This window comes from Rhinolophus sinicus, linkage group LG10 (assembly GCF_036562045.2).
Source record: "Rhinolophus sinicus isolate RSC01 linkage group LG10, ASM3656204v1, whole genome shotgun sequence".
Classification (NCBI taxonomy): Eukaryota; Metazoa; Chordata; class Mammalia; order Chiroptera; family Rhinolophidae; genus Rhinolophus; species Rhinolophus sinicus.
In genome coordinates, this window is record NC_133759.1 from 110,949,269 (window position 1) to 110,974,852 (window position 25,584).

The 25,584-nt window shown below is 53.2% G+C and overlaps 3 protein-coding genes across 25 annotated transcripts in view; 1 reads left to right on the forward strand and 2 right to left on the reverse strand.

The window, feature by feature from the left end:
* Positions 1-2,038, forward strand: part of ADAP1 (ArfGAP with dual PH domains 1) — a 46,631-nt gene extending 44,593 nt beyond the window's left edge. For all 5 annotated transcript variants that reach the window (XM_074314068.1, XM_074314066.1, XM_074314069.1 and 2 more), the window contains one exon: positions 13-2,038. In XM_074314068.1, coding sequence (XP_074170169.1) covers positions 13-41 — 29 coding nt within the window. In that variant the 3' untranslated portion in view covers positions 42-2,038. The remainder of the gene's footprint in view (positions 1-12) is intronic.
* Positions 1,869-21,208, reverse strand: GET4 (guided entry of tail-anchored proteins factor 4). 2 transcript variants are annotated; one of them, XM_019747456.2, is made up of 9 exons: positions 20,783-21,208; positions 10,247-10,325; positions 9,804-9,885; positions 9,241-9,390; positions 8,708-8,846; positions 7,433-7,573; positions 7,228-7,303; positions 7,043-7,115; positions 1,869-2,692 (listed from the first exon to the last, which is right to left on the reverse strand). In XM_019747456.2, the coding sequence occupies exons 1-9, from the start codon at positions 20,938-20,940 to the stop codon at positions 2,607-2,609; spliced, it is 984 nt and encodes a 327-aa protein (XP_019603015.1). In that variant the 5' UTR covers positions 20,941-21,208; the 3' UTR covers positions 1,869-2,606. The 2 variants fall into 2 exon arrangements, with proteins under 2 accessions (XP_019603015.1, XP_074170172.1); XM_074314071.1 differs by lacking the exon at positions 20,783-21,208 and adding an exon at positions 19,984-20,554.
* A 1,147-nt stretch (positions 21,209-22,355) lies between these two features.
* The window catches only part of SUN1 (Sad1 and UNC84 domain containing 1), a 44,780-nt gene continuing 41,551 nt past the window's right edge, over positions 22,356-25,584 (reverse strand). For all 18 annotated transcript variants that reach the window (XM_074314064.1, XM_074314059.1, XM_074314055.1 and 15 more), the window contains 2 exons: positions 24,450-24,542; positions 22,356-24,063 (listed from right to left, as the gene is read on the reverse strand). In XM_074314064.1, coding sequence (XP_074170165.1) covers positions 23,950-24,063; positions 24,450-24,542 — 207 coding nt within the window. In that variant the 3' untranslated portion in view covers positions 22,356-23,949. The remainder of the gene's footprint in view (positions 24,064-24,449; positions 24,543-25,584) is intronic.

Consider the following 25,584-nt stretch of genomic DNA (forward strand, 5'->3'; position numbering starts at 1 on the left):
TCCCTCTTCCAGTGGAAGCCCACTTCAAGCATAAACCCTAACCTGGAGACAGTCCTGGAGGCGCGAGGCAGCGGCTGCACCGTGGGAGCCTGTGGATGGCGGCAGCGGCTCCTGGCCCCTGGCCTGATGGTAGCCCTGGACACAGCCAGGTGGGACCTGAGCTTAGCCACTGGGACCTTTTCTCTGGCACCTCACTGTGGGCCAGCCTGGCCTGGCCTTTGACCCAGTCCTGCTGCTGCCCCCAGGACACCTCAGCCTCACCTCACGCCCTGTCCACTGGACCACACTCTCCCTCTGAGGGCCTGGTCTCCGGCTCAGGGCAGCCTGATGCCCCTTACTCCCGCGCCCTGCCACCCACCCACCTGAGTGGACCACCTCCCCAACCAGGGACTGGGCTGTGGGGACAGCGGACGGCTTGCATGCCTCCCATCCTGCCCCACCTCCACGGCCCCTCATACCCCTCACATTCCTTCAACAAGTATTTATTGACCAAAGGCTGTGTGTGGTCGTGGGGTCCTGGGGGCTGGAGTGGAGGACACTGCCCTATCCTTCAAGGAGCTGTGTGGAGTGCGCCATGCGCCTGGGCCACGTGGCTTGGGTGGGGCGACTGGAGGGTCAGCATGTGTCTCTGCCCACTCGTGGCTTGGTGCTGACCGGTGACCCCCCAACCTGACCTGACCTTGCCGTCTTTGGTTCCGTGGAGCAGATGCCTGCGCCCAGCTCACCCGCACCGGACCCCGCATGCTGCTGGCCTACCAGCACTTTCAGCCACCACGACTCCTCCCAGGTGTCCTGGTTCTGCTCTGGGGGAGCAGGGGATGTCTGTGACCGTGTGTGTGTGTGTGTGTGTGTGTGGGTTACCTGCTGGGTCATCCGGGCTGCCTGGACAAGACATGGCCCCCAGGGGAGCCCTGGACCAGCCCTTGAGAGGACCAGGAGGGTCCCCCAGGGACAACCAGGGCTGGCCTGCCACTGGCACAGCTGTGTGACATTGGGAATAAAGTGGGGTTCTGGTGTGGCTTTGTTGGTGTTGGAGGCCGGGGGAGGGGGGCTCTGGGCCCCAAGAGGGCCTGCCCACTGGCCTCACACACAAGCCAGGAAGTGGGGGACACACCCAGGGGCAGGTGGGGGATGGGCTGCCCTTCCCCCAAGTGCCCACCTCCCTCTTCACCTGAGAATGGTGCCACCAGCTCAGACCAGTTGTACCCTGGATTGAGGGACCCTGGCACCCTTGTCAGCTGTGTCCCTCCTGAGCTGAGCTAAAGCTGCCAGGGCAGGGTCCCCAAGACGGCTGGGCTGGGGTGCGGACAGCCGCAGGGCCGCACCCACCCAGGGGCACTGCTGGTTGGCCCCTCCCTCAGAGTCCGGGTCACTTCTCCAGCTGTGCTGGACGCCAGCGTCCCCTCCCACTGACCCGTCTTCTAGATGAGGAGACTCAAGCCCGAGGTTGTGACACTCGCCCTGGGTCAGCAAAACCCCAGCGCTGTGCCAGCCAGCCCCCGACGCACCCCCCCCCCACCTTCCAGACGTTTCCTGACCCCAGAGGCGCTGGCACCTGCTTGGTGTGTGTCATGTGTCACGTGTGCCTGCCCGTGTCGAGTGCACGCACTGCGTGTGCGACCCAGGAAAGGGACATTTTAAAAAGAAAGGAGCACCGCGTTATGATGGGCAGGGAAGATTTCCCAACCAGCTGGGACACACCCCACAGGCTGCTCAGTGCTGAGCACGCACGTCTGCGTGGAGGGGCCACTCCCAGCGCCGCCCTCCAACACCTTGGTCACCGCGCCCGGTCCCCTGGCTGGGGCTCACAAGGCCCTTCCAACGGCCCCAGCCCCAGGAGCTCACGCAGAAAGGACCACTGTGCAAAGCCCAGTATAAAGGATTTATTTAAACTTAACAATTAACACAAACCTTCCTTTAAACTCCATTTTACAGTAAACAGACTTGCATACTTCACTCCTCCCCATGCATGATCAATGTATTAATCTACAACTTATTTTAATTGTGAAAAAATAAACTGTGTCCCCTTTTGTAAGTATCCTGGGAACTTCTGACATAGCATCAGTGAGACAGGGCAGAGGAGCTCGTTCCTGGACTGGTTACTTGGTGAAAACCTACAACGTCAAGTCAGAGGGTCTCACCCAGTGAAATAAATATTGCATCACGAAGGTGGGCAGCCCTGCAGCTCCCTTTGCAAGACGCCACTGCACATGCCGTGCGCACGGCAGCAGGCGGGGCCCCCGGGGTTTGGCACGGGCGGCGCCCAGGCACTGTCCAGGACACTGGGGGGCGGGGCCACCGCAGGACCTCTATTGGGTTCGGTTCGGCCTGAGGGCAGCCGCTCCCCACACCATCTGGGATGGGCCTGCAAGCCCACGGCCCCCTCCCCCCCAAAGCAAACCAGAGACAGAGGACTGGGAAAGGGTGGTGGCACGAGCCTGTGCTTTATTGTGGGTCGAGCTGAGGCGCACGGCAGGGCCACGCGGCCGGGGCGCACAAACACGCCAACCGAGCACGGCAGCCTCAGGACCGCGGCCGGTCCAGGCCCGTGAGCAGCCTGCCCGCCGCGCCCCAGGGCGTCTTCATGCAGGTCCAGGCGGGCAGCGTCAGTCGAGCTCAATGGGGCTGCTGTCGTCCTGGCTGTCCTCACCCTCCTGCTCCGAGGAGCCCATGAGGCTGCTGAGAAGGTTCCCTGGAAGCAAACGCGTGTCGGGCCCACTGCAGCGGGCGGCTCCCCGCCCCAAGCCGCACGGTGCCACGCCCCACGGACACGCTGGAGTCCCAGGGGCCCCACAGCGGCAGTCTCCCCAAAGGAACCCCAGGAGGGCACAAAGGCACAGCCAGGGAGTTCGTGGCGGGTCCTGACGGTGGGGAAAGGCCCAAGGTGCCCCTCAGAGGGGACACGGCACAGCCACCTGGAGAAGTCGCAAGAGCTATCACTGGGACGATGTCATGAAAGACCAGAGGGGGGCTACGGAGCACACGCGTGTGAACTCAATGTCACAGGAACTCACACACGCCAGTTTCAAGGGCCATCCTCGGGTGCTGTCACCACTGACACCTTTCCTTTCGACTTTCCTGGTCTTTATCCAAAGAGCAACCATAATGTCAACACAAAATCCAAGTTTAAAAGCTCCTTAAGCCACAGGGATCAGGAACACGCGGGGACAGTTGTGCAGGTAGAAACCTGCCCACACACACCTGGGGAGAGCAGCACTCAGCTTCTGAGGGAAAGTCACGAGACCCAGAGTGATGCAGAGAGACCCCGCCGAGGCCGGGTGAGCTGGGGACAAGCGCAGGGCAGCTGGTGGGGCGCGGACAGCTACGTGGACAAGCCAACACCAGACTGTGTTTAAGGCGCACAGCCTTTCGGTCTCAGACAGGAAGGCCTTTCCACTGGGCGCCATCAGGACTCTGGTGCAGGCGGCACTGACTGTAGCAGCTCCCTGTTTCAAGCTCTGTGGGACCAGCCCCACCGGGGCCTACGGCCATGTCACCTGGAACAGCCCAGCGGCAGCGCCAGAAAGCACGAGGGGTTGTCTGTGCACAGCATGGTGCTGTGGCACTGCAAAGTTATCTCCAGAAGGAAGCTGAGGAGACCTGCACCCTCCCTGCCTGGCCCTGCGAGGAGGAGGCTGGGGGACAGCAGGAGGGGGCCAGGGCATGGCCTGTGAACTATGACTTACCTGTTTATAACAAAACCTAACAGTCAGGATTATAAAAACCGCCTTTCAGTGAAGGGTTGGCCTGGTCCCTGCCCAGTGGAGGGTACCCTTTCCTGTCAGAACTCTACAGACAGCCCACGAGGTGGGGCAGGATGTGGGAAGATGACCTGGCCTCCAACACCCACCAGGACTAAATCACAAAGAAACACCACAATCGGAACATATGCAGTGAGTACAGAGGCTGAATCAGCAATCAAAAAGCTCCCAACAAAGAAAGGCCGAGGACTAAACACTTAAAGAACTAACACCGATCCTTCTCAGACTTTTGCGTGAAACTGAAAGGAGGGAAACCCTACCTCACCTATGAGGCCAACATAACCCTGATAAGCAAAGTCGGACAAGACACTACAAGAAAAAGAAAACTACAGACCAACATCCCTCATGAACATCAATGCAAAAATCCTCAACAAAATACTAGCAAACATAATTCAGCTGCACAGTAAAAGGATTACACATCATAAGCAAGTAGGATTTATTCCTGGAATGCAAGGGTATTTCCACATATGAAAATTGATATATGTAACACACTACATTAACAGAATGGGGGGGAAGGGGCACCATGATCATCTCGAGTGACGCACAAAGAGCACGTAACAACATCCAACACTGTCATAAAGCCACTCAACAAACCAGGAATAGCAGGAAACGACCACATGATAAAAGCCACATATGACAAGCCCTCAGCTAGCATCATACTCAGTGGTGAAAAGCTGAAGCTTTCCCTCTAAGATCAGGAACAGGACAAGGACGCCCGCTCTCACCACTGCTAGCGACACTGTACTGAAGTCCTAGCCAGAGCAGTCAGGCAAGAACAAGAAATAAAAGGCATCCAAATCGGAAGGGAGAAGTAAAGCTATCTCTATTCACAGACCTCATGTATAGAAAATCCTAAAGATCCCATTTAAAAACTGTTAGGACTAATAAATGAAGTCTGCAAAGGTGAGAGATACAAAATCAACAAGCAAAAATCAGTTGCATTTCTATACACAATGAACAAACCTCAAAAGGATTTACAAAAACAATTCCAGGGCCAGCCCGGTGGCTCAGGCAGTTAGAGCTCCGTGCTCCTAACTCCGAAGGCCGCTGGTTCGATTCCCACATGGGCCAGTGGGCTCTCAACCACAAGGCTGCCAGTTCAATTCCTCGAGTCCCGCAAAGGATGGTGGGCTCCGCCCCCTGCAACTAAAATTGAACACGGCACCTTGAACTGAGCTGCCGCTGAGCTCCCGGGTGGCTCAGTTGGTTGGAGCGTGTCCTCTCAACCACAAGGTTGCTGGTTCGACTCTCGCAAGGGATGGTGGGCTGTGCCCCCTGCAACTAGCAACGGCAACTGGGCCTGGAGCTGAGCTGTGCCCTCCACAACTAAGACTGAAAGGACAACAACTTGAAGCTGAACAGCACCCTCCACAACTAAGATTGAAAGGACAACAACTTGACTTGGAGAAAAAGTCCTGGAAGTGCACACTGTTCCCCAATAAAGTCCTGTTTCCCTTCCCCAATAAAATTTTTAAAAAAACAAAAAAACAAAAAACAATTCCACTTACAATAGCATCAAAAACATGGTATTTGAGTTAACTAAGGAGGTGAAAGACTATACAATGAAAACTACAAAACATCGCTGAAAGACATTAAAGACAACATAAGAAAATGGAAACATCCTGTGTTCATGGATTGGGAGACTTAAAAACCTTTAAAATGTCAATACTGCCTAAAGTGATCTACAGATTCATTGCAATCCCTCTCAAATTCCCAACGTTTTTTGCAAAAAAAAACCTCACCCTAAAATTCATATGGACTCTCAAGGGACCCCAAATAGCCAAAACAATCTTGAAAAAGAAGAACGAAGCTAAAGGACTCATACTTCCTGATTTCAAACCTTATTATAAAGCTACAGTAATCAGAATGGTGTGCATTGGCTTAAAGAGACACATAGAGAATAGACATATAGCAGAGAATAGAGCCCAGAAATAAACTCGCACACATCCAGTCAAATGCTTTACCTATTCAAAAAAATAACTCAAAATGTTTTAAAGGTTTGAATGTAAGACTTAAAACTATAAAACTGTTAGAAGAAAATAAAGGGCAAAAATTTCATGACACTGGATTTGGCAGTGAATTCTTAGATATGACATGAAAGGAACAGGAATAAAAAAAAATAGACAAACGAATTCATGAAAACTTTTAAAACTCATGTGTCAAAAGACACAGCAATACAGACACGGGGTGGAGAAGGTGTACGTGGGGAGCAGAGGGTATTTAGGGCAGGAAACTGCTCTGTGACATTGTCGCGGTTGACACGTGTCACTGCACATCAGTCCAAATCCACAGAATGCGACACCAAGAGTGACCCTAACGTCACCTGTGGGCTGTAGCTCACGGGGGGCTGCGTGTTTGGGGTGAGCAGCATACGGGAAATCGCTGCACCTTCCTCTCAAGTTTCTCTGAACCCAGAACTACTTTTAAAAAAATAAAGTCTTAGACAAAGAAAGGCACCATACAGAATGGGAGAAAATATTTGCAAATGGTGTATTTGATGACGGAGTAACATCCAGGATATGTAGAGAACTCCTGAAACAAACCCAAGTCAAAAATAGGCAAACTACTTGAACAGATGTATAGATTCACAAATGGCCACGGAGCCCGTGACAAGGGCGCCTCACCCCGAGCATGAGGGAAACGGGGATGATGACCAGAGGCCGCCGCACACCCACTGGGGTGGCTGGAACCCCAGCACCAGACACAAGTGCCAACGAGGATGTGGAGAAATGGAGCCCTGTGCACACTGGTGGGACGTGAAACAGTGCAGCTGCCGTGGGGGACAGTGTGGAGGGTCCTCAAATAATTAAACACAGAATCACCAGGTGACCCAGCGATTCCACTCCTGGGTCTGCACCCAAAAGAACTGGAAGCGGGGTCTCAAAGATACCTGCACCCCACGTCCGCAGCAGCACTGTGCACAGGCGCCAGGAGGGAGAGTGTCCGTTTGGGAACATGGAAAAGTGAAGACTGACGGCTTCACAACACGAATCTGCTTAACGCCCCTGAACTGGACACTTAAAATGGTACAAATGGCGCATTTTACATTGTGTGTGTTTGACCACAGTAAAAACCACAAAAGAAAGCAAGCCCTGGCCTCCTTTCTGTGGCCACTGAGAGGGGGCCCAGGATGGTGATTCACTGGGCATTGACAGGGCTGCTTGGGATTGCTGGGGGGAGGGACTCGGGGCAGACAGAGGTGGGGGCCCGGCACATCCAGGATGCCCCCGCCCCTGCCCCGTGTGGCCCAGCCTGGCAGCGCCACCCTCTCCCGGCCTTACCGAGCAAGCCTCCGTAGGAAGAAGTCTGCTTGGGCGGCACGCCGAAGAACAGCTGTCCTATCCTGTCCAGGTACTGGAAGAGAACGGGCGTGAGCCACGCTGAGGCGGGCGCCCTGGGCACTGGCCTGCTCTGCCACCCGCCACCGCCCTCCACGGAGCATTTCCCTCGGTTCCGCCAGACTCACCTCATTGTACATGGGGTCCCGCCGCAGGGACGGCTGGTACTGCTCACACAGCACCGTGAACACTGTCAGCTTGCCCCTGGAACGGCACCGCGGGGCCCTCAGTTCTCAGCAGCCCCCAAGCAGGCCAGACAGGAACCCCGCAACCCACACTCCCCCATCACACCTACTCATACCCCTATATACACACCCACACACAAAAACTCACCCATCTACGGCCAACAGTAGAAACCAGATAAAGTTGAGCAGTGGCTGAACGAAGGGAGGCCCGTTCTCGATGGACGGGTGCTTCTGTGTGTATGTTGTGAAGACCACTGACGCACTGCTTTTGTTTTTCAAACAGAGAAACCTGCGGATCAGAACACCCTAGTAAGCGGGTACAGAAAGCCAGTCGTCCGCAGCCGGCACACATGTGAGCCTGTGCCATGCTGGCAGGCCGCGTGCCCGCCCGGCACTGCAGGCGGGGGATACACGGATTCCTTGAGGGCCCAGTGAGCAGGGCAGGCCTGCAGTGTCACCCCCGACAGGGGAGGACAATTAAGCTTGGCAAGGTGACATGTCCAAGGTCACCAGATGTGAAATGGTGGGGTTCTCTGCACACCTGTGTGAGCAGCCTGCCCAGGGGCCAGCAGTGTGAGGCCCCGCGACACTGTCCTGCTCGCAGCTGGACCTGGCCGAGTGGGCCGTGGCCATGACATTTTAAGGCACAGAGAGACACCCATGAGAAAGGCTGGCCAAGCCAGCCCAGAGCCACTAGTCTGCGCCACATGCCACAGCCAGGGGCACAGAGTTCCTGTTTAATGTTGGAGCTCAAAGCTGAGGTGGCGGGAGACAACAGGTGTCTGCGACCCACCACCTGGCACCTGTCCCAGTGCTCGGCCACCACATGAAAGCGTGTCTGTGGCAGGAAATCAACTTCTCCCGGCTTAGACGGGGGTGTCCCCTGTGGGAGGGGCACAGGCTGAAGCCTGGGCTCACTGCACAGCCCCTGCTGTATGTCTCGGTATTTTCAAGATAAACTGTTGGAAAGAGAACACAGGACCAGGAGGCCTCAGGGAACAGACCCAGGGCCCAGTGGGAATGAAACACTGGTGGCAGTGCCCACATCAGTGAAATGTTTAGATGCAGAAAACATGTGGAAAGACAAGCACAGCTCCAAGATACTGCTAAAAACCTAGTAAATCCATGAGTCCTACAAAAAAATAGATGCCCGGCACTACAAACCCCCACACAGAAGTGGCAGATAATGAGGGGAAACAAGACAAAACACCGATGGCAACAGAGGGACGCTGACGTGCCGCTGCTCAACTGGAACCTCCCAGGGGCCGGGGCCTTGGCTGCAGGGGCCACAAGGGCAGGCCGTGTGTGCGACCTGAGCGACCTCCTCCATCTAGCCTCCCGCGTGTCTCGGCCAGCAGACCGGGGGCCCCGGGACCCGGGGAGCCCCTGAGCCAGGACCGACAGGGCGACGCGGGGCACCTACTGCAGGACGGCCTGGGCCACGAACATGTCCACCTCGCTGCGGAAGCCCCTGGCGGTGGAGTACTCCACCAGCATGTTGGCGCAGCCCTCTCCATCCGCGGAGTGCAGGAAGTGGTACCGGGACTCACAATAGTTCTGCTCTGCGAGGGGACAGGAGCCTGTGAAGATGCAGGCCCACGACCCCTGCCGCATCTCACCCCCTCAGGTCCCAAGTCCAGTGAGACGGCTCCCGGGGCCGCTTACACAGCCTGACTGGGCTGCCCGGGGTTCCCCCCTCAACGTCTGTGTCAGCTGAGCCCCGAGAAATGGCTGATGGGGGCCCCTAACCTACACGGACAGAGAAGGGAGGGGCCGGGCCCAGCGTGCCACTCCCCTCCCCTCCCTGTCCTGCCCCCACTGCCACAAGGGCTTCTCCTGAGTGCAAGGTGACTTAATCAAGAGGGGACCGAATGACGAAGCCGACATTTACACTCAGGCCGACAGAGCAAACCCCACCCTCATCCCGGGCCTGGGAGCACAGCGTGGCAGGCCTACCTTTCCACAGGGTCAGGGCCAGCAGCTGGTGCAGCCGGGGGTGGCCCAGCTTCCCCGAGCCTCCACTGGACCACTTCAGAGCTCTGGACACAAAAGCCACTCGCTCTGGAGAGTTTGGGTCCATCAAGCCAAACAGTTTAGCCAGGTTTTCTAAAAACAATACAAACAGACCCAAAGGGCCACGCTACCACTTCAGTTCTTCACGGTGTATCTGAAAACACTTAAATAAAAAGAGTTATTTCACTTCAAAAGAAAGCTGAGAAGCAACTGCTAATGTCCCTGTGTCCCCGTGAGGCCAGTGCTGTCCAGGGCCACCCCGCTGACCTCGGCTGCAGAGCAGGCAGCCACAGCACTGACCACAGTAGGACCCTCCTCAGACTTGGCAGCTGGGAGCTCACAAGAAGGGCTCCCCCAAATGCACGCTCACCAAAGGGGCGGGCAGCAAGCAGGTGTGTGACACAACAGCACGGTGAGTCCCGTGTAGGGGGTGGGGGTGGGGGTGGGGAGGTCGCTCAGTGAGAGACCAGCCCTGAAACTGTCCCAGGCATGGGACAAAACCTCACCCAGCAGCTCATCGGCCACACCCACGTCCGCCTTCTCCAGTGACTCCAGCACCAGCATGGATAGGTCCGCAGCACTGTTTTGCTGCAAATGTGGAAACAGACAAGATGACACAGTTACCGACAGAGCTCTGCACTTAAGACACACGGTGAACCGGCCGGGCCGCTCTGGCTCCAGGCAGACATTCACCACAGACCAACGTAGGGACACTATTTTGAGCGCCAAGGTCACCAGCAGTGCAGCCCAAGTGACACTTCCGGCTGGGGCCTGCAGAGCCCCCAGCCACAGACAGTGCCAGAGGCCCCAGGACTTGAGGACACCCTCCCAGCTGGAGTGGCCAGCACGCAGGCCAGCCCAAGGTCACCCACCAGGCCTCTCCCTGGACACTCGGGTTGCAAGCCCCAGGCCCCAAGCAGGAGACCCCAGGGACACACCCGCTGCTCACCTGGCCGTGGCTGAAGAACAGCAAAGCTCCTGAGCACATGAGCTCCCGGGCCTCCACGTGCTTGCTCTGTGACATGTACCTGCAAGAGGGGGCAGGGGTCAAGCCCAGCTCCTCACGAAATGACACAACACTGCGCTCCCTGGTCTAACGGACCCTCTCGGGGTCTCCATGGAGCCCGGCAGCTACGGCGTGGGAGGCCGAACGCAGCAGACACCGTAAAAACCTCTACAGCACACACAGTGACACACACACACACACACACACACACACACACACACACACACCTCTGCCAACAACGGTGCCACGCTGGGACGTCCCCTGACCCAGCTCCCCTGGCCTGCACGGAGTCCCTGCTGTCAGCGACTTGGGCCTCCAGGGGCCAAAAGCAGTGGCTCCCTGGAGCAGTGGAAGGGGCTGGCGGAGGCTGGAGGCGACTCCCCCCTTTATGCACAGGCCCTGCCATGGAGGCAGGGCGACCAAAGGTCAGAATTGCACGCTCGGGACAAGGGACAGCAGGAGCTCCAGGATGGAGTCTCACTGGGGCACAATATCCACTCTGACTGCATTGACTCTTACGCCCCCCCCCCCCGCCCCTCACTTCCCATGGGAGGCAGAGGCCTGGGGGAGCACCGTCACACCTCTGTCCTGCACCACTCTCCCGCTCGGAATGCTTTTCTTACAAAGCACAGGAGCAGGGACAGGTGGCTTCCTGAGCCACAGTGGGACAGGGGCACAGAGCAGCCAGAGCCTGGCAGGTAAGAGCACGGGACAGGGAGGGCAGTGTCCGTCTAGGGGAGCAGAGCTGGGCCTGAGACACAGCACCAGCAGGCGGGGACAGCTCCCCAAAGACTTGCTCAGGGTTACTGCAGGCTCGGGCGCTGCCCAGGACACTTAACTCACACTTAACTCACGGGCACAGAGTGACCTCGGTGACCGTCAGAAAGGGTCAGTCAGAAAGGGTCACTACCGTGAATGGCACACGTGCCTCGGGCCAGAACGCCTCCTGCTGGGGCTGGACGGACTGGTCAGGCAGGAATGCCAAAGGCTGGCTGTTCCACTCACCACACCCAGGTCTTTTCCTCAAAAAGCCTCTGCAGCCACGCCCCCAAACACAGCCCCATTCCAGCCAGCAGCAGGGGATCCAGCTGGCCTGGACACAGCCCCCCAACAGGAGGGCCTATCTGGCCGCATATGGGGTGGGATGGGGAGCAGAACCTGCTCCCTGACAAAGACCAGCATCAGCCGCGGCGCACAGAGCAACTGCTCGTGCTCACACACGCGCCCCCACACCAGCCACGCCACCCTAAGAGCCATCCTGTGCAAGTGGCCTGCACGCAACCTGGTGCCACCAGTGTTCTTGACAAGCACGCAGGTCACAAGCCCTGTGCTGCAGTGACACACGCAGGCCTGCAGGCACTTATCCTAAGTGAGAATCACAGCAGCTGTCTCGCTCATGCCTGACCACACTAGATGCTTCCAGCGGAGTGAGCAACGGCAACCTCTTGGAAAATCAGACGAAGGCAAGAGAAGTCCTCAGGGACATACACCAGCCCTGGGGTAATGGAGCCGCTCAGAGCACGGTGTCCTGGGAGGGCAGGCAGGTAGTCGGGCGGGCAGCCCCACTGAGCACACACAGATCAAGAAAAGCTGGAAAAATACAAAGCAGTGACAGGCAGCTAAGAAAAAAAACCACGTGCTTCTTTTTGCACTGCAGAATTTTGGGAGTGGATGGGATTTCATTTCTGGGCGACTGGGCAGGGATGAGGTGTGCGCCAAGGCCCCAGGGCTGAGAGCTGCCGCACTAGAAGCCTCCAGCACCTTCCAGAGCTGCTGCCTGCCAGCCCACGACCCCTGATGGCAGCGGCACCCCTCACACGGCACCGCGTCTGCACAGTTACTTGTTTGCTCTGCTCTTATTCTCAAAAGGGCATGAGGTGGAGGAAGACCCTGCGTCTCTGTCCTGGAACCTACCGCTACTGGGTCATCTGTAAGCCAACAAGGGTTGCCCTGCTCAGCCCATCGGCACGCTTGAAACCCAGTGGCACACTGGAATGTGGGCATACCAGGACGGTGCACAGGGCACCGGCAAACCACGAGCATGCGCGCTGGGGCGGCCCCACACCATGCTGGTGGAGGGTAAGAGGCAGCAGCCCGGCCAGCACCCGAGGACCCAGGTCTCTCCCTGGCCTTGCAGTCACAGCACAGTGACGCCAAAGCCACACAACAGGCAGCAGCGCAGCAGGCTCGCAAAGCCGGCTCTCCCCCCAGCCACACCCCCCACCACAGTGGTGGTGCCCCGAGGTCCAGGCAACCCAAACACAGTGGGGAAACCCACCACCTTAATCACCCTGGCGCTGACTCCCACTACCACAGCAATGCCCCACCCCCACCCCCCAATTTCGCGGGTGAAACACAAACTTGTGCTAGAGCGCCACCTACTGGAAGACAAAAGCATGAGGTCTACCTACCAACCAGCTGACCTGTTACATTCAAACAGCACCTAAGTTAGAAACGTTCACCACTTCAAATGCGCCAGCACATACAGCCCAGCCTGCAGCATCAACAACCCAGGCCACACGGTAGCACCGAGAGAAATGACAACTCTTCAGAAACCAACTCAGAGTCATGGAGGACAGAGCCCTAAATGATAAGAGAATTCAAAACAGCAGTCATCAAGAAACTCAGTGAGATACAAGAAACCTCAGAAAGGTCCTCGGTGAGCTCAGGAATAACATTAGGGAACACAAGGAGCATTCTCCCAGAGAGACTGAAACTACAAAAAGAACCAAATGAGGTGAATGCGTTAGACAGTACGATCACAGAAAGACAGGTCCGCGAGCTCAAAGACAGAATCCAGGGATGATTCCCGTGGAAGAGGAGAACCAAGTTTTTAAAAAAAGAAAGAATTCTACAAGAACTATCTGACTTCATCAGAAAGGGAGACATAGGATACTGGGTGTCCCAGAAGGAGAAGAGACAGAAAAAGGAACAGAGGGCCTAGTCAAAGAAATAATCAATGAGGATTTCCCAAACCTAGGGGAGAAGCTAGAAATTCGGGTACAAGAAGCTAAGAGAACAACTAATTATCTTGATGCAAACACGCATTATTTTAACACCGTCAAAAGTTAATGACAAAGAGTTCTGAAGGCTGCCATGGAAAAAAGAGCCATCTACACAGGAGCCCCACGCGGCCGTCATCAGATTTCTCCGCAGCAACCTTACAGGCCAGCGCGGAGCGGAATGCATATTCAAAATACTGAAAGGCAGAAACAACCAGCCAAAAATACCGTATCCAGCAGCTATCCTTCAGATACGAAGGAGAAATAAAAGCTTTCCCAGACAAGCAAAAGCTGGGGGAATTTACCACCACAAGACCTCCATCATAAGAAATGTTTAGAAGAGTTCGTCGCCTGAAACAAAAAGACACAATTACACAAAGCTTTACGTAAGGTGACAGACGGGCAGCAGGAGAAAATTACAACTTTGAGTTAGTTTGTTAAACAATTACAGCATGAAGGCTGAAGGGGAAAAAGCAATAAAAATAACTACGGCTGCTTTAACTTTTTAAAAATGCGCTACCTAAAAGGAATAATTTGTGACCAAAAAAACCATAAAAAGGGAGGAGAAAATGAATAGAATTTGTGTAACCAAAAGAAGATAAGGTGCTATCGGAAGAAAAAGAACTCTTTTATCTATGAAACATGTTATACAAACCTCATAGTAACCACGAAACAAATATCCAGAGCTGAGACATGAAACATTTAAAAAGGAGGAAACAGAGAAAAACATCACAGAAAACTACCAACCTAAAATAGCGGACAGAAACATGAGGGAAAAGAGAGATACAGAGCAATCAGAAAACAAAGATAAAACGCTGTAACACATCCTCATGTATCAATAATCACCCTAAAAGTAAGTGGACTGAACTCACCAATCAAAAGGCACAGAGTGCTGGGCTGATTAAAACACAAGACCCACCCATATGCTGCCTTCAGGAGACTCATCTCAGCTGAAGACAAACACAGGCTCAGAGTGAAGGGGTAGAAGATGATACTCCAAGCAAATGGCATCCAGAAGAAAGTGTGTGCAGCCGTACTTGTATCAGACGGAAAAGATTTCAAGACAAAATAGGTAACAAAAGACAGATGCACACTTTATGAGAAAGGGACAATCCATCAAGAAGAAATAACATACAGTAATATATGTGCACCCAACACAAGATCACCAAAATACCTAATTCAAGTATTAACATACTTAGAGACAGAAGTAGGAGACTTTAAGATCCCACCTACACCAACGGACAGATCATCCAGACAGAAAGTCAGTAAGAAAACATCGGCCTTAAATGACACATTACACCAAATGGACTTAACAGATATTTACAGAACTTTCCATCCAAAAGTGACAAAATACACATTCTTCTCACATGCACACGGAACATTTTCAAAGACATACCATGTGTTGGGAGACAAACAAGTCTCAATAAATTTAAGAAGACTGAAATAATATCAAGCATCTTTTCCAACCACAACGATATGAAATTAGAAATCAACTACAAGAAGAAAGCTGGAAACATCACTAATGTGTGGAGATGAAACATGCTACACAACAACTATTGAGTCAATAAAAGAAAAAAACAAAAGATACACAGAGACAAATGAAAATAAGACACACCAAACAGGTACCAAGAGGAAAGTTTATAGCAATACAAGCCTACCTCAAGAATAAGAAAATGTCAACTATACAATCTAACATTACATCCTAGGGAACTAGGGAAAGAACAAATAAAGCCCTAAGTTAGTAGAAGGAAAGAAATAATAAAAATCAGAGTGGAAGTGTAAATGAAATAGAGACTAAAAGACAACAGAAAGGATTAATGAAATGAAGAGCTGGTTCTTTGCAAAGATAAACAAAACTGACAAATCTTTACTAGACTCACTAAGGAAAAAAGAGAGGACTCAAACAAAATCAGAAATGAAAGAGAAGTTATAATGAATACCAAGAAAGGAGCATGAAAGACTACTATGAAAGGCTATATGACACCAAACTGGACAACGCAGAAGAAATAGACAAATTCTTAGAATCATAAAACCTTCCTAGACTGAATCACACAAAAATAGAAAACCTGAATACACCAATCACCAGTAAGAAGATTGAAAAAGTAATAAAAAACCTCCCAACAAACAAAAGTCCAGGACCAGATGGCTTCAACAGTGCATCTACCAAAGATTTAACACTGATCCTTCTCAAACTCTTTCAAAAAACTGAAAAGGGAAGCTTCCTAATTCATTTTATGAGGCCAGCATAACCCTGATACTAAAACCAAGCAAAAACAACACACACACACCAAATTTCAGGCCTAGGTCTCTAACGAACAGAACTCTGATGCAAAAATCCTCAACCTAATACTAACAAAGCGAATATAACATTAAAAGGATCATACAACACAATCGAGTGGGACTTATCCCAGGGATGCAAAGACGGTTCACCACATGCAAATCAATCAATGTGATTCACCGCGTTAACGTATGAAGGATGAAAATCATATGATCATCTCAATGGATACAGAAAAACCATTTCACAAAATCCAACATCCATTTATGATAAAAACTCTCAAGCAAGTGGGTTTGGGGAAACGTACCTCAGCATAGCAAAGACTGTATGTATATGACAAAACCCTCAGGTAACATCATACTCAATGGTGGAAAGCTAAAAGCCTTTCCTCTAAGATCAGGAACAAGACAGGTATGCCCCCATCACCACTGTTATTCAACATGGTACTGGAAGTCCTAGCCAGAGCAGTCAGGCAAGAAAAGGAAATAAAAGGCATCCAGATTAGGAATGAAGAAGTAAAACTATCATTATTTGCAAATGGCATGATTCTGTATATAGAAAACCCTAAAAACTCCACCAAGAAACTACTGGAAATAATAAACGAATACAATAAAGTTGCAGGGTACAAAATCAATGTACAAAAATCAGTTGTTTCCATGCACTAAGACAAACTATCAGAAAGAGCAATGAAGAAAACCATCCCATTTACAATAGCAACAACAAAAAAAGAGTAACATTCCTAGGAATAAATTGAACCAAGGAGGTGGAAAAACCTATACACTGAAAACTGCAAGACTTGTTGAAGGAAAGTGAAGAAGACACTAAGAAATGGAAGGATATCCAGTGTTCATGGACTTGAAGAATCAATATCGTTAAAATATCCATACTACCCAAAGCAATCTATAGATTCAATACAATCTCTATTAAAATACCAATGACATTTTTCACAGAACTAGAACAAATCATCCTAAAATTTGTATGGAACCACAAAAGATCCCGAATAGCTAAAGCAATCTTGAGGGGAAAAAAGAACCAAGCCTGAGGTATCACACTCCTGACTTTGAACTATACTACAAAACTACAATAATCAAAACAGCATGGTATTGGCAGAAAAACACACATGGATCAATTGAACAGAAGAGAGAGCCTAGAAAGAAACCCACTTATAGATAGGTAACTAATTCTCAACAAAGAAGTCAAGAACATACAATGGAAAAAGGACAGTCTATTCAGTAAATGTTGTTTATAAAACTGGACAGCCACCTTCAAAAGAATGAAACTAGACTGACATGACACACAAAAATTAACTTAACATGGAAAGAAAGCACAGGGGCTAAGCTACTTGACATTGGGCTCAGTGGTGTTTTCGTAAATTTGACTCCAACAGCAAAGGAAACAAAAACAGACAAGTAGAACTCCATCAAACTAAAATGTTTTTGCAGAGCAAAGGAACCCATCAACAAAACAAAAAGGCAACCAACCAAATGGGAGAAGATATTTGCAAGTGATACTTCTGAAAAGGGTAGATATGGAAAAAGTATAAAGAACACATACAATTCAACAACAAAAAACCCCACCCAATTAAAAAATGGGCAGAAGTTCTGCATAGGCATTTCCCCAAAGAAGACACAGAGATGGACAAGCACATGAATATATGCTCAGCATCACTGGGAAATGCAAATAAAACCACAGTGAGATGTCATCTTATACCTGTCAGAATGGCCATCATCAAAAAGACAAAAGAAGCGTTGGCAAGGACGTGGGAAAAAGGGAGCCCTCGTGCACTGCTGGTGGGATTGCAAATTGGTGCAGCCTCAATAGAAAACAGTACAGAGGCTCCTCAAAAAATTGAAAATAGAACCATATGACCCAGCAATTCCACTCCTGGGTATTTATCCGAGAAAATCCAGAACACTAATTCAAAAAGATATCTGCACCCCCATGTTCACTGCAGCATTCCTCACTATAGCGAAGACATGGAAGCAACCTGGGTGCCTGCCCATCAATAGACGACTGGATAAAGAAGAGGTGGTACATTTATACAATGAAGTATTGCTCGGCCACAAAAAGAATGAAATCTTGCCATTTGTGACAACATGGATGGAGTTAGAGGGTACTGTGCTCAGTGAAATAGGTCAGAGCAAAACAAATACCGTATGATCTCACTGATCTGCAGAATATACAAATAAAATGAATAAAACAAAACCACACTCACAGATACAGAGAACAGAATGTGGTTACCACAGCAGAAGTGGGGCGGGGGTGAAGTGCGTGCGTAAAGGGGGTCAAATGTAAGGTGACGGAAGGGGGCTAGACTTGGGGTGGTAAGCTCGCTATAGAGCGCACAGACGTCAGATTATAATATACACCTGGAATTTACACGTCATAATTAACCACTGTCACCTCAGTAAATTTGATTTTTAAAAATTGTGTGTATCAAATGAAGAAAGACAGAGGTACGTCAAAAGTCTCAGTGATAACCAACACCTCACGAAGGCTCGGCGATGCTGGGCTCGGTCACCCCAGAACACAGCATGCTCCTTTAGGAAAAGGTCACCAGACCCACAGGCTTGCAGAGAACATGTGTCTTAAGTCTTTCTTTCAAAATATCTTCCTTCAACGTAAGAGGCTAACAAGGTTGGGGCCACAATGCACCATGAACACAGATCTCAGAAAGGCCCCGAGGGCAGGAAGACCGGATTTCAGTGAAGTCAGGGCTGGCCAGTCAAGGAGAAGAGGGTGGCCCTGGGCCACCCTGCAAAGCAGTCACAAAAGCGGGGTGTGTGTGTGACTGAACAGATTACTAATAACCCAACAGGCCTGGAAATGGATTCCATCCTTGTCCTGGCGGAGAAAGATAGGTCGAAGAGACAAGGTGACAGCCCACTGCCTCCAGCACCACCGAAGGGACAGCCACGCTGCGCTCAGTGTGGGGGCAGCGACCGCCTACACTGCGGGATGCGCAGGCCACACATCTCCAGTTTGTGCTCAACTTCTTCTGCCTCGTCCTCCTCCAGCTGCTGTGGGAATGAAGGGGAAACAAGCTGTCCAGCCATAGGACACACTACCAGCCAGCAATGAAAGTGGATGGGTTCGCACATGGATGAGTCTCGAAAGAACTATGCCAAGTGAATTCAAAATATCAGGTAAAAAGAGGGTATGCCATGTGAGTCCACCTTTATCAGTTCTAGAGGGGCACGGGTGCCAGTGGTTATAACGGCAGATGAGAATACTTCTGGAGGGGATGCGTCTTTTCAGTATGTTGATTGGCGCTAGTTTCATGGGTGTATAGACATGTTAAAACTCATCAAACTGTACTTTTATGTAAGTACTTAAACCTAAGTATACATATACATTTACTTGTAGAAAGACATTAAAAAATTCGTGTAATTTGGTGAATTTGACTTCTCCAGGAGCTACAGTGTGGAGGATTCTGAACGTGCACTGCCCCCTGGAAGAGAGGGACAACTCCCGGCTATTTCAGTGAGGCCTCCTGGACGCCACACAGCCACTGCTGTTGACTCCGTCCCCTGTGTTCCCCAAGGAGGCCAATGGCAGGTCTTTGCAGGAGCACCTCGAATGACCACGAGGAAGAAACGGCTCAGAGAGGTTCAACAAGGTGTCCTGGGTCGTAGGTCGCAGGCCGCGGAGCGGAGGTGGAATGTGAACCCCGGTCAAGGGTGGGCAGGTCGAGAGCCTGCGTGTTCATCACCACCCCTCAAATCCCTATGAAATGCGCGCTGGGCCGAGAGACTCACCGCTCTACAGCTAATCAACAGTCACGTGGCTCGTACATGAAGGACTGCACAGCTGGCTCAACACAGGGACACCGTGTTTGCTTTGGGAAGATCCAGCGCTGCTGATTAATCACTGGGGCAAATATTTATGCACAAATCCCGAGGAACAGCAAGCGGCAGGCCAAGGCCTGGCCACTGCAAGATCTGCCCCCACACAGGCTTCTGGTTGCCGAGCTGCCAGGCGGAAGGCGCATGTCAGGGCTCAATGCGTCCTTACATCTCTGGCTCGTTCCTTGAAGACCCATCAGGTCAGTGCTACCTGGTCCTCGGGGCCACGATGCGGACCAGGCACCACAAGGCGCCACGTCTATTTCAAACACAAATTGGTGAACTCGAACTAAACCAGAAAGTAGCGCCGAGTTCCCAAGACAGCGATTCAAGTTGCCATTAAGGAAGCATTTAAATGGAGGCGTAAATGGTGTGAAGCCAGACCTCACTGCCGAGCATCGTACCAAACACGCGCGGTCCCTCCGCAGTTTAGAAAGAAACGTCCGCCGCAGGACACAGCGAATCCTCCGGCCGCTGTTAAACAAGCCCAAGTTCTCAGCAACGCCCTGTCGTTTTCTGCCCTGAACGCGAAAGGACCGCAGAGTATGTGCAATTCACAGGCAAGTCTTACACTTACAAGAACAATTTAAACAGCGCAGCAGTGGCTGCACGAGCGCGTCGACACTGCACCCGAGCGGGCAGGACGCGAGGCGTCTCGAGGGCTCACTCCAGAAAGGCACGGAGTTCAAGCCACGCGCGCCGCGTGCGCGTGCGGGGACCGGCTGCCCAGCTGGCGCTGCTGGGAGCGGCGCCGGCGCGTCCTCGCAGGGCCACCCCGTCCGCACTCCCCGCGTGTCAGCAGCGCAGCGGCCGCACGTGGCCCGCGCAGGGCCGAGACACACGGGCATAAAATAGCTGCGTTAGTCACAGAGCGCGGTGCGGGGAGCAAGGGCCACGGAGAAAGGAACAGGCTGGCAGCCTCACGCCTGGTCCCCCCGACGCGGCGGGGGAGGAGACCGGGACACTCCGCGCGGGGGTTTCAAGCCGGACGGGGTCTAGGCGGCCGGCCCGGCCATCGGGGGTCCGGCCAGGGGGTCAGCAGTGGGCCGCTCAGGGGGAGGGAAGTGAGGGTGGAGGGAGGGGGACGCCGGACGTGGAGAGGAGGCCGGGCCGCGGTGTCCAGCGCGGGCCAGGAAAAGACAGGCCGGGGCCGGGGCCGGGGTCGGCCGAAGTCCGCAACCCTCTGCCCCACGGCCTCCCGGCCGCCGCTCCGACCGCCTCGGAGACTGGCAGCGGCGCCGGCCAACAGGGACGCGGGGCGGCGCGGCGCGGCCAATGGGAAGCGGCCGGGGGCGGGGCGCCGCGCTCGGCGGCCGGGCGGAAAGCCCTGGAAGGCGTCGGCCGGGCGCAGGGCTACCTGAAGAAGAGGGTCCGGTACATCTGGTGCGCCTCGTAGTAGTCGCCCTTCTCCACGCTGGCGCGCAGCTTGCCCTCCACGCGCTGGACGCCGCCGCGGTTGCGGGCGCCATTCCGGGCGCTCTCCTGCTCGGCCATCGCCGCCGCCGCCGCCGCCATCGGGCCGGCGCTCCGCGCAGGGCTGACGCTGTCGCAGGCGCGGTCGGTCGGCAGCGCCTCGCGGCTTCCGTCCCGGCGGCCGCCCGACGTCCTCTACGGTGGCCCGCGAGGAGTCGCGCGCAGTTGGGGCGGTGCGTCGGCGGGCGGCCACGTGACCACGGGGTTGGGCTGCAGAGGGAGACCACGTGACTGCGGGAGGTTCGGCCTGCTGGCGACCACGTGACCGCGAGCGAACCCTGGCGCCGGGAGGCCACGTGACCGCGGCGAGCGCGCTGACGCCACAATGGCGGCGGCACGTGGGGGCGGGGCGCTGGGCTGCGCCCGGAGCCCTCCTGCCCGAGGGCGTCCGGGAGGGTCGCCCCCAGTGTGACAGCTGCCGTCTCAGCCGTCGTTGACATGTGTAACGGCTGTTAAACTCGGCGTTTTAACCATTTCTGTGGCCTCGCGCGGTCTGAAGGCCACGCGTGGTGTCGGCGCGCGGGCCGCCGGGAGACGACAGAACCAGGTCCCGACCAGGCCGCGACTGGGGACTCAGGCCAGCGCCCCTGCGGGCCGGGCTCCGCTCCCCTCCCGGGAGCTCAGCGCCCGAGCAGGTGCGAGGGCCCCTGCGGAGACCCACGCACAGCATGGCGAGTGTGGGCGCCCGTGGAAACCCGCGGGCGCCTGTGCACACGAGGAGCAGCCGGAGCCGCGGAGGCGGGCGCCGCGCTGCCAGGCCGCCGAGACGTCCCTGCTGATTGGAGGAGGATGTCGCCTGTGCCTGCCGCCCTCCAACCACGGAGGCGGGGACCCGGCTGCGTTTGTGCCCAGCGGGCGCACCTGCTGCCACAGTGGGACCTGGTAACGCCGGGTGGCCCTGAAAACCAGCAGGTGGGGCGGGGAGCACGGACGGTGCCCTGGCAGCCCGGCCGTCTCCCCAAGACCGTGGGGCCCCCAGGTCTGCAGCCCGTGCAGTCCAGGCCTGACTCGGCACCACTGTCGCACTGGCACCTCCCAACAGGGCCCTGCGACGGCTGCTTCCCCCACTCGGCTCCGGGAGGAAGGGGCTCCCCAGGGCCTGTCAGCTCAGTGCCCCACACACAGCAGACATTCCATAAACCTGTGCTGATTTCACAAACCCTGGCTTAGGCTGGAGAAGGAGCTGGTGCCAACACCCATCGTCAGTAACAAGGTCCCATGGCGGAAATGTTCCCTTGAGGAGACCCACCTCTTCCTAATTTTCTCCTCGTCCGGTCTGTGGTCCAAGCGCACTTCCCTACAGAGGAGGTGCCCTGGGAAAGGCAAGGGATGGGGTAAAGCTGGGTGACCTCTGTGGACGGGAACGTTCAGTCCGTGATACACAACACGGCAGAAAGAGCACGCAAATCCAGCTGTCCCTCCGCCACAGCCCCATGGGCAGAAACAAAGCAAACGGAGAAAAGAAATATACTGTTTATTACTCATCTGAAATAGCACATGCATTTTAAAAATTAAAACTCTTTATTTAAACATTTCAATAGCATCTTATCAATTTGGTGGCAGCAAAAGAAGCACTACCAAAGACAAATATTTTGAAAAGCATTTACAAAAATACATTGCACAAAGTCCTATCTTGCATCTTTAAAAATAAATTAATATTCAAAATATTTCCACCCCAACTCCCAAGTTGTTTTCTATAGGAAATTTTGATTTATACATTTATCCTGTAATATATGAAACATCTGTGTACATTTTATCCAACTTAACTGCATAGGCATTAGTTCCAATTCTAGAGTGAAAAACGTATGTAGTTTTGGTGTATTTGAGGACTGTTGTGCAATATACATAAAACTCTTCAGAAAACCAGTCAGCGCCATCATTTTTTCTTTTTCTGAAAATACAACATTCACGGTACACCAAGAAGTTGTCTTAACCCAATAAAACTTAAATAATTTTAAGGTAAAACATCCATAACACTTTCAGTGCCTTGTGGATATCTCATTTAGAAAGGCTGCTCGGTAAAAGTCTCAATATTAAATATTAATTATAACCGAAATGAGTGTCACAGGAATTGAGTGCCAATGGCCGACAGTGGCCCTGAAGGCGGGTGCCAACCAGAGCCAGCAGGACCTCCTGTTTTGCGGATGTGGCCTCGCTGCCGTCTCCTGATGCCATCAGTGGGATGACAACATAGTGTCTGAGAGACTTGGAGCATGTTAGTGCTTGCTTTTCAGCAAAATCCAAAGGAAAACCTGAAAACACCCAAAAGACTGGATTTCTTGGTTCCTATTTGTAGTGAGAGGTGAGAACTCCAAGGTGATCCCGATGGGACGAGCCTAGTGGAGACCTGAGAACTCGATATGCTGCTTTGAGCCAGACCGTCCCCTTTCCAATCAGACCCACTGCAACCTACAACAAAACGGAACTTGCCCATGTTCCTGAATGGAAATGAGCATGCCGACTCCGGACTGTGAAAATCTTTCTAAGAAGTAGAACAAATGAGCAGAAAAACACATTTTAGTCTTGTCCCCACCTGGTGATTTCCAATAACTGCCGGAGCTGAATAAAGGAAAAGCCCCACCCTAAAGGAAAGAGTCCAGTACTCTAAAATTTGGTGACACAGTTTTTCCCTGAAAGAAATGTGTGCTGAACTGAAAAGAAAAAGCACATTTGCCCCCAAAAGTCCTTTAAAGAGGCCACTGAAAGCGTCAAGAACACTTCAAACCTTGTAACTTCATTTGCTTTGTCCCTGACGTCAAGAAAATACAAAGAGCTTTATGTTTAAACACAAACCCCCCAAACAAAGGAGGTGCCTTTGAACCATACATTCAGGTGCATTTCCGAGACCGCCTCTGCTCAGGGACCTCCGTACATGCAGTGCTCCCCGCCAGGGTCAGCGCTTCCCGCTTCCTGCCCCAGTCCTGCTGCTGGCACCGGGTGACAATTATTTACAGACAACATGATGCCGACGCCCTCAGCCCCTCGGGAAGGATCCAGTGTTTCGGGCTGTCCCAGTATATACAAAATGTACAAGAAGAGTGCGGCCCATCTTTACTTGATGGGCTCTCCATGCACTCTGAACCGATAGAGACACGTGTATTCAGGATGGCCCCAGTTAGAAAAGACACGAAGCTCCACTATTTGAAACGCTCGTTCAGGTCTCTTCTGAAATCGAAGGGGAGAAAAAAATCCACACTTAAATATACGAACACCCTCCAAGCCCAATCACTTCCCCAACTATGATGCTTGAGAGTAAATAGCCAAGTTGGAATTTAAATTTTTCCACATGCACTGAGTCACCTGTCATAGGGCCCAAAGCTCATGATAAGTCACAGACAAGCCTTCAGTTTTAGTACATGACATATTCATGGGGAGCAAAATACATACTACAAAGGCTCATCCAGGGCAAGAGCTAGGAGCTCAGGTTCACTTTTCTCACAGGCTGACCCTCAGACAGTTTGGGCAGGTGGGTTAATGTCAGCCAGTCCTGCTGGTACCAGGCAGGCAGGGGACTCGGGGGCGGAGGTCAGCGTGACCGCGCAGGGGCTCACCAGCATGTGGAACATCTGGAGGGACTCCCCTTCCTGATCATACGTGAACTGTCCCAGCAGCTGCCCTTCCTCCTCATACTCACTCTCCAGGCCCTGAAAGCAAAACCACATGGTCACTGAGCAGCGGGGGCGATGGCACTGAGGGGGCAAGGACCGCCTCCCTCGGACCTGACAGGAGAAGTGACACCTCTGCAGCACGCAGAGGCCTTCCCCGAGGGCTGCGGGGCTGCGCACTTCACTCCAGGTTCCACACGAGTCCCAGCCACCGGGGGGCAGGCACTGTCCCTCTCGAGCTGAGATGCGGGCAAGCTCGCAAGTGCAGAGAAGTGAGTGGCCTACAGACCAGGAGGGCGGTGCTGAGCAGTGGGGTAATGTTCTGGGGGAGAGGAGGAGGTCCGGGGCAGCTGGGGGGCTGCCCGGCGGTGTGAGAGAGCTTGCCACCGCTGAGCTCCCACGGGACGACTCTGAAGGTTAGGAGCTGTGTGTCGCTCACATACAACCACGGAGGGAGGAGGCGACCTCGCTCCCCTGTGCTGAGGTCGAGGTCTGTGGGAACCCGGCATCTTGCATGTCCTTTGCTGCCACTTCTCCAGCAACACTTGCTCCCATCGAGTCTCTGTGTCACTGGATATGCTCACGATATTTCCAACTTTTTATTGTGACATTTGTCATGGTGCGTATGACCAGTGATCTCTGATGTTACTGTATCATAACAGTTTTGGGGCACCACAAACGGTGCCCACAGAGGACAGCGATCTGAATGCATACATGTCATGGGGTTCTGGCAGCTCCACTGACCGGCCGTTCCCCATCTCTGCCCCTCCCTGGTCCCTGAGACACAACCATGTTCAAATGAGGCCAGTTAACAACCCTGCAGTGGCCTCTAGGTTCTCAAGTGAAAGGGAGAGTCTCATGTCTGTCACTTTAAATCAAAACCTAGAAATGACTAAGCTGAGGGGCGGAGGGGGAACACGGAAAGCCGAGAGAGGACGAAAGCCAGGCCTCTTGTGCCATACTGTCAGCCAAGCTGTGCATGCAAAAAAAAAAAAAAAGTCTTGAAGGAGATTAAATGCTACTCCAGTGAACACACAGATGAGAAGAGAGTGAGACAACCTTACTGCTGACATGGAGAAGG

Bases quoted from the DNA above. Each gene is read 5' to 3' on its own strand.
- GET4 (XM_074314071.1), bottom strand. From the start codon at position 20,273: ATGCCCGTGTGTCTCGGCCCTGCGCGGGCCACGTGCGGCCGCTGCGCT. The intron at 9,886-10,246 runs GTGAGCAGCGGG...CCACATTTGCAG, and splicing joins TGTTCTTCAGCCACGGCCAG to CAAAACAGTGCTGCGGACCT. The intron at 7,304-7,432 runs GTGAGTTTTTGT...GTGCCGTTCCAG, and splicing joins CTACTGTTGGCCGTAGATGG to GGGCAAGCTGACAGTGTTCA.